Raw genomic sequence first — 8,610 nt, 5'->3', positions numbered from 1 at the left:
AGGTCACTATTCCTACCTTTTTGTGGGGTTGGCTTTGGAAAGTTTTTCGCGAACAGACTATCCATGCCTCATGTCCGATTCAGCTGATGAACCGTGCTCTTCACGGAGTGTCAGTGCTGCCGAAGCAGTTTCTATGGCTCGGATTACAATCCTGGATTGGTCATCACTCCGACGCAGGAAGTCAGGGCATACATTTTGAATTTGTTCATGGTGCTGGCAAATAGCTCACCTTCTCTTCACAAAGGACATCATGGGATCTTTAAGGTCCACAAACTCATGCCGGCAGATGGTACACCTAATTTAACGTCCATGCGAGGGACTGCGCTCTCGGTAAAGCAATGGCCTGCCTGTGAAGCACTGAATATACAGCACTGAATATATCAAACCCAGAATATACAGCTCAAAGGTAAGTGCTCTCTGCTTCTGCACCATCCGAGCAGATTAGCAATTGCGTTACTGCTGAGATTATTATATGGCTTGACTTGAATTGTTTTCTTTTCATAGTTTGAATAACAAAAAAAGTTCCCCCTGATCGATGGTGGTGAAATTGTTACTGCTGCCACTGAAGGGTCCCCCCACCCTCTCTGTCTGGGAGCAGGATATCTCAAAAAGTTATGGACGGATTCGGACGAAATTTGGTGTACATGTTGAGTGTGTCACATGGAAGAATTGGTTTGATTTTGGTGAAGATCTGGATAAGATAATTTTCAAAGTAATTCTTCACCATTGGGAGATGGGGCCAAAAACAACGCATGATATTTCACAAAATTGTGGACAGATTTTGACAAAACTTAGTGGTTGAGTTGAGTCGGTGAAAAGAACAAGTCGTATCGATTTTGGTGTGTGACAAGGACGAATGGTCCAGATGCAGACAGTTTACGTTTTGTATCCCAATCATAGGCCGGATCTGAATCCGGACCATAATCAAAATCTAATTGGCTTGTAATTGTGACCTACCCAACTCATCCACCTATTTTTGTCATAACTCAGCCACAACTTTTTTAATTATCATGCCATATATCGTTTTTAGCCCCAGCCTGGTGTTGGCGCACTGGTTAGGGCAGTGGCTTGGGATCCAAAAGGTCCTGAGTTCAAGCCCCGTTGGGCCACTGAATTAATACACCAGGGGGTTGACTCAGCCTGTCATCCTTCCGAGGTCGGCGAAGTGAGTACCAGTACGCTGGGCCGGTGTATACCCCGGTTAAATAGGTGTACCATATCCCTGTGTCGTAAGAGGCGACCAGGGTTGCATCAGGAAGGGCATCCGGCGTAAAACATGTGCCAAATCACTATGCGGATCATACGGATGATCCGCTGTGGCGACCCCTAACGGGAGCAGCCAAAAGAAGAAGAAGAAGATATCGTTTTTAGCCCCATTTCTCAATGATGAAGAATCTCTTAAAAATTATGTTTCCGGATTGGAACTTCACCAAACTCGAAACAATTCTTCCTCATCACACACACAACATCTCCACCAAGTTTCATCCAAACCTGTCCAAAACTTTTTGAGATATCCTGCTCACAGACAAACAGACAGGGGTGAAAACATAACCTCCCACCACCTTTGGTGGAGGAGGTAACTGCAAAAAAGACAAAAGAAATATAAAACCATAAATGTCAAAATACAACAAAAACTGGGACACAACAAACAAATACACAAAACAAACACGAAGACAAAACAAACAAACAAAATAAACAAACAAAACAAAAAAACACACAAAACAAAACAAACACCAAAAACAAAAGAAACAAAAACAAAACAAATACTCAAAACAAACCAAGCATACAAAAAATAAAAAAAACAAACAAAACAAACACACAACACAAAACAAAGACACAAAATAAACAAACAAAAAACAAACAAAACACAAAAAAAGAAACACAAACAAACAAAACAAACAAAGGAAAAGCAACCATACACAAAACAAAACAAACACATAAACAAAACAATCCAAAAACTAAACACTCAAAACAAAACAAACATAAAACAAACACAGAAACAAAACAACAACATGAAACAAACACATAAATAAAACAAACACACAACAAAAACAAAAACACAACCAACAAAACAAAAAAACACAAAACAAACACACAAACAAAAAAACACAAAACAAAACAACCAAAAACAAGCACAAAAAACCACGAACAAAACAAACACACAACAAAACAAATCAAAAACAACCACACAAAACAAACACATAAAGAACCCAAACACACAAAAAAAGAAAAAAAAACACAAAAGGAAAATAATCAAAACAAACACACAAAACAAAAACAAAGAAACACGAAACAAACCAAACACACAAACAAAACAATCATACCCACTAAAAACCCCACACAAAACAAACGCATTAACAAAGCAAACACACAAAGAAAACAAACACATGCACAAAACAAACAAACAAAAAAAAACAAAAACACACCAAAAAGAAAAAACAAGCAAACACACAAACAAAACAAACACAACAAAAAAACCCAAAAAATACACAAAAAAAATCAACACACAAATAAAACAAAACACACATAAACAAAAAAAACACATAACACAACAACCAAAAATAAACTAAAACAAACACAAAAAACCCAAAACAAAACAAACACACAACAAAACAAATCAAAAACACACAAAAAACAACCACACAAAACAAACACATAAAGAACTCAAACACACAAAAAGAAAAAACAAACACAAAAGGAAAATAATCAAAACAAACACACAAACAAAACAATCATACCCACCAAAAAACCCCACACAACAAAACAAACACATAAACAAAACGAAGCATACACAGAAAGAAAACAAACACATGCACGAAACAAACATGCAAAACAAAACAAAAACACACTAAAAAGAAAAAAAACAAGCAAACTCACAACAAAACAAGCCAAAACTTTTTAAAAAACCAAAAAAAAAACCAACACATAAACAAAACAAAACATACAAAACAAAACAAGCACATATACAAAACAAATACATAAACAAAACAAACATACAAAGTACAACAAACAAAATTTTAAACCGAAAACTAAACAACGCAAAATAAATCAAAAACAAAACAACACACACACACACACACACACACACACACACACACACACACACACACACACACACACACACACACACACACACACACACACACACACACACACACACACACACACACACACACACACACACACAACAACACATAAAACAAAATAAACACAATACAAACACATAAAACAAAACAAAACACAGAAACAAACAAAACAAACACACAAAACAACAAAAAACCCCACACAAAACAAACCATACAACCAAAACAAAGAAACAAAACACAAACAAACAGACCCAAACCAAAAAAATACACACAAAACAAACACACAAAACCAAACAAAACAAATGCACAAAACACACACATAAACAAAACAAATACACAAAACAAAGAAACAAATACACAAATAAAACAGAACATTCAAAACAAACACAAAAAATAAACAAACAACACACACAAAAAATTAAACACAAACAAACAAAACAAACAAAGGAAAACAAAACAACGAAACACAAAACAAACACATAAACAAAACAATCACAAAAACTAAACACTCAAAACAAAACAAACACACAAACAAAACAACAACAGGAAACAAACACATAAACAAAAGAAACACAGAAAACAAACACACAAAATAAACAAAAACAAATGCACAAAACAAATGCTTCTGGATTCTGTTATTGTATGATTATTAGGACGTTTATACAAGTTGTGCTGAATAACTTGCATGTAAATGAATTTTAACTCGTATTATCAATCTGTAATGAAAGGATGATAGGAGGGATGAAAGGATGATAGAAGGAGGGATGGAAGAGATGACAAAAATGGGCATTAATTAAATAATAGGTATCTTTGTGATGTCGAGAGCTTTTGGGGGGGAAGGTGGTGGCAAGTCGGAATCACAAACCACAACCAGATTTGATGATCACATCACCCAGGAACAACCACACTGCAGAGAGTCAAAGTCACATGAACGGTTTATTAAGAAGCTTTTACAAACATCACAGCGAGCCGGGGTGTAATCCGATTAGTCGTAAAAATCTAAGTTTGACAAAGCACTGCGTTGCAGCCTATTAAACAGCGCATCCGTTAAAATAACACCAATTACACCACTTATGCACATACAGTATATACTCATTTAGAAAACGTTTGCCCTGTAAGTCGAATAGATTCCATGAGAAAGGAACGCAGGTCTACGCGTCGCGCCTCTGCCACTCAATCAGTCCAACTCTCACTGGATAAAAGGATGCATGCAAGTGTTTGTGACGTCAATCACTGAACGTTTCCAACATCACGGCAAAATGGATACATCATTCACAGGCCGACAGTGTGACCACTAAACCAATGCTGGCAAATGAAAGGAAACGTTAGCGTGTTCAAGTCGGTGGCAGGAATCATTGGCATTCATTCGCCCGTGTAACGAACGGCCCGTTCGGTACATTGTTGCCAGGGGTGCTGTCCCATTCATAAATATAATTATTATCAAATCAAAATATTTGTCCTTGAACGAAGGCCCGGCATCCGTGGAGTGGCTCGGATTTAAACATTGGTGTGCAAACCGAGGGAGAGCAAGATTGACCGTCTGGCCTGTGGTATAACATATAGAGTTCGCTCCGTTTAAATATTTAAGGGAAGAGCAAACAAAGCCCCCTTGTGCAATTCCAGCTGCCCCGTTTTATGTACTTAATTTTTACAGCCACCTCGATCTCACTATGTGATCCAGGCTCCAGTAGAATTGCCACAAGAACTATAATTTTTTTTAGTGACCACAGATTTTGGCACAAGCTCGTCGTGGATCCTGCTTCGAACGCCCGTGCTGCGTATTAAACGACAACAGCATAAAGCATGGATGAGGACAGCTGTTGGCTAAAAATGTCGGTCACTCACCACGGATTCAACTCCAGCAGAACACATTTTATTTTAACTGTTGCCCAAAATCAAAATTGGACTTTGATCTTCATACACTATGCCTGAATCAAATTCCAAGTTTACGACCACATTCTCAGCTTCATGTCATAAACCTCTTCAGTAACCGTTGTCTTTCTTTTTTTGTACATGACCACCCACCCGTACAGTGCCCTTTTGGGTGGGTACAGGCCCATGGAGATCTCTTCATATTCAGAGCAAAGTACCTCCATGTTTTCTACGACACATTCCGGGGCAATATCATGTGTGGTGCCACAAAACGTGACCGGCTGCTGTATGTGCAAAGTATTTCTCCACAATAGGTCTTCAGCCTACGGCACCACTCCAAAAGCCAATTACAGAGCAACAGAGTATTATGTTTTTCCCGAGCATGAAAAATTAATAGCCATGATTAAAGGATTGTATATGGTCCACAAGTTGCCCGTAAAAAAACCGCAAAATCAGCAGTCTGAAATGATGAGCTGCATTCAGAGCAGACAAACTCTGTAACACAACAAGTGAACTTCCACATTGATGTTCACCATGAAACAAACCGACGCAGGTTAAACCATAGATCGTACTCGAACAAGACACTTCGTTCGATCAGTATTGGAATATAGTACAGGCAATGGACATCAAACATCTCAAACACGACCCTTCACTCTCACGGTCCACCACTATCATTTTGAGGGTGCTCCCTTTTTTATTCCTGGGAATATACATTTTACTCCTTGGAAAGAACACTTTCATACTTTTAAGTTTGTAAACTACGTGTGTTACCTTAATCCACTCCTTGGTCAGACGTTTGTTTTATTTCTATTTCCAAGTTTCCAGAAAAATGGATGGCAACCAAGGCCCCCTTTTCCCCCTCCCGCCACGAATTATGAACGCCTGTTGATTACTTGGCCATCACGCACTTGCAGCACAAGTTTTGATTTCTTAACAGCTTTACAGACTGAATAATTTTCCCAAACGTCCTCGTTTCCCTTCCAGTTTCTGTTTATTTCGTTTTTCTTTCCCTGCTAGCACGTAGGCCAAAAACATGCTCTGCGGTTTGATGTGTCGTAAATATCCTCGCTCCTTCCTCGACCGAATGGTCTCCAACACTGCTGGAAATATTTACCAAGAACACTTCCTTACCCTCCCTTTTCCTTTTCAGACATTCCGCTTTAAGGAGCTCGGTCTCTCTCACAAAGTACATCCAAAAGCCAAACAGACGCATTGAAATTAGCAATGCGATAGAAACTTGACACCTGTTTTGTTCTCTTTGAAAAAAACATTTTGCTTATTTTCTTATTCAGCTTTTCCCGAGTACAGAAGCGAGTTAAATCATGCAGCATAGTCTCGTATAACGTATATCGTTTGTGGTTTTGAAGACAATTTATGGCACCAACTACATCCGTGTAATAAAACACAAAGAACAAGCATAACAGGAAAAGCCAAAGGTCATGCCGTGTTATTTGGAAAGTTGCACATCTAGTTTTTTATCATCCTGGGGGAATTTGAGCAATTCACAGTGCACTCTTAAAGGAAACAATTTTAATTTTACCGGCAGTTTATATTTAATAGGTGTGATTGAGGAAAATGCATGTAATAGCACGCGTTTCCATAAATGGCTTCCATGTTGACATCTGCTCGAAACAACTTTGCCAACCATGTCCATGAAAGGTGCTGTACTTGGTTTGAATTGATTGTTTTTTGTCCTTGTGGACTCTCTCCATCCTATGTCTATCTCCAATCTTCATCCTGCCTTACCATTTCCACCCACCCCAAATAGCCTCCTGATCTCAAACAAAACACGGCGGAGAGCTTTAAATCTTCACACACCAAACAAGTACTCAGAGTACTTGGAGTGAAACCAATAAATAGAAATCAAGAAGAATCGCATAAAACGGGTAAACGGGCAGGACACCGAAGGGGTCGGGATGGGGGGGGGGGGGAAATCAGGTTGGTGGTGGGAAGAAGAATGAAGCAAAGATGTATTCGGTGTAGGTGTTGATGAAGACAGACGTATGGGTGTAAGTGAGTAATATCCATCCAGATGGCAAAACATTGGCGATGAGATGCGAAGGCGTAGCTGGTGATGGGGTTCTTCACTCTCGAAAGGGGATACCCTTAGAACTGGGTGGCATTGCTTGGGTCACACTGCAGCAGGCGCACGATGGACGGGTCACTCTTCGCACCTGCGATGAACTCGCCCAGTGACAACTTCCCTGCAGAAAAATAATATGCAAAATTGATATTAGAATAGTGCACGAGCTGCAGCGATGCACAACAAACATAAATCGATGTATCAAGCAATGCTGCATCAAGTCTATAAGGATTGATAAAAAATAATAAAGCATTCATTTGAAATGTGTCTCTGATTTATTGAAGGGATCTCAAATTTTCAAAATGCTTTCATGTTGTGGTGTTGCTCAGCTCCTAAAGGGTCGACTTGTGCATTACATTTATCAACCATTAGTGCCCCAAGGCTTGGGTGCAATTAAACCTTTGGCAAACACATGCATACGATGCACAAATTACTCCCTTTAGAGCGGTGTCCTTTGGACAACTGTTCCTGCATCGATTCATCTTGATCAAGAGTTGTTGTTCAATATGAAGTAACACTTTCATGCAAATGGTTAACCCCTTCGTAGATTATAACGATGTACAAGAGTTATAAAATATATTTATATCTTTATTTTTTGCACATTCTTCTTTGTTTATATCTCGTTTCTTCCTTCGCCTTTAAGCGCAAACTACTTTCCCCTATTTACACATTTATTCTAACCTGGTGGTTTCTTTCTTCAGGAGGTTTTACATTTTGCTATTCTTATGTAGGTGTTTCTTAACTGTTAAAATTGTGGGCTTGTGCATTACAATTGTTGAAACTATTATGTCGTGCTGATGAGGATACCCTATACCCGACCCCATATGAATCAGTGGGAAACTCATGTTTAAGGAAACTTACACACTGCCATGAGACCGTCGTGCAGTGCCCTTTCCGACTGATGGTTAGAGGTTCCTTCTTGTGTTGATCTCATTATTACCCCATGCATGAGAAGCAGTGTTAAGCAAATGGCTCACTTCTGTCTATCTGTCTGTCCGTCCGTCCATCCACAAATGTCAGTTTATGAGAGAGGAACAACTTAATTTCAATTGAATGTTATATTTTGAACAAACCTGTAGTTTAGCAGTATTTTGCCTCTGAATTTTCCCGATCATGCATGTACAGAGAGAAGTGAGATAACTTTTAAGAGGTAAAGCCACTTCAATATTTGGGTAGGTCCTTCCTTCCATCCGTCCGTCAATAATGAATTAGAAGAACCTTTCTAACCCAGCGTGTTTAATTCTAAACTTTCTAAAGTGTAATTCTGATGAGTTCTGAAGGGTAAATCTACTGGGTTAAAAAGGGTAATTCTAATGAGTTCTAAATGGTAATTGTAATCGGTTCAAAAGGGTAATTCTAGTGGGTTATCAAGGGTATTTCTGGTGGGTTCGAAAGGGTAATTTTAATGGGTCCTCAAGGGTAATTCTAATGGGTTCTACATGGTAATTGTAATCGGTTCTAAAGGGTAATTCTAATGGGTTCTAAAGGGTAATTCTAATGGGTTCTGAAGGGTAATTCTAATGGGTTCTGAAGGGTAATTCTAATGGATTCTGAAGGGTAATTTTCATG

At 38.8% G+C, this 8,610-nt stretch overlaps 1 protein-coding gene across 1 annotated transcript in view; it reads right to left on the bottom strand.

Moving 5' to 3' along the window:
• Positions 1-4,003: 4,003 nt before the first annotated feature.
• The window catches only part of LOC147027177 (hippocalcin-like protein 1), a 37,920-nt gene continuing 33,313 nt past the window's right edge, over positions 4,004-8,610 (bottom strand). Inside the window, exon 4 of the mRNA XM_085883379.1 lies at positions 4,004-7,162. Coding sequence (XP_085739505.1) covers positions 7,065-7,162 — 98 coding nt within the window. The 3' untranslated portion in view covers positions 4,004-7,064. The remainder of the gene's footprint in view (positions 7,163-8,610) is intronic.

This window comes from Eptatretus burgeri, chromosome 5 (genome assembly GCF_056783735.1).
Source record: "Eptatretus burgeri isolate ZD-2024b chromosome 5, Ebu_testis_v1, whole genome shotgun sequence".
NCBI lineage: Eukaryota > Metazoa > Chordata > Myxini > Myxiniformes > Myxinidae > Eptatretus > Eptatretus burgeri.
This window is presented reverse-complemented; position numbering and strand designations above follow the sequence as displayed.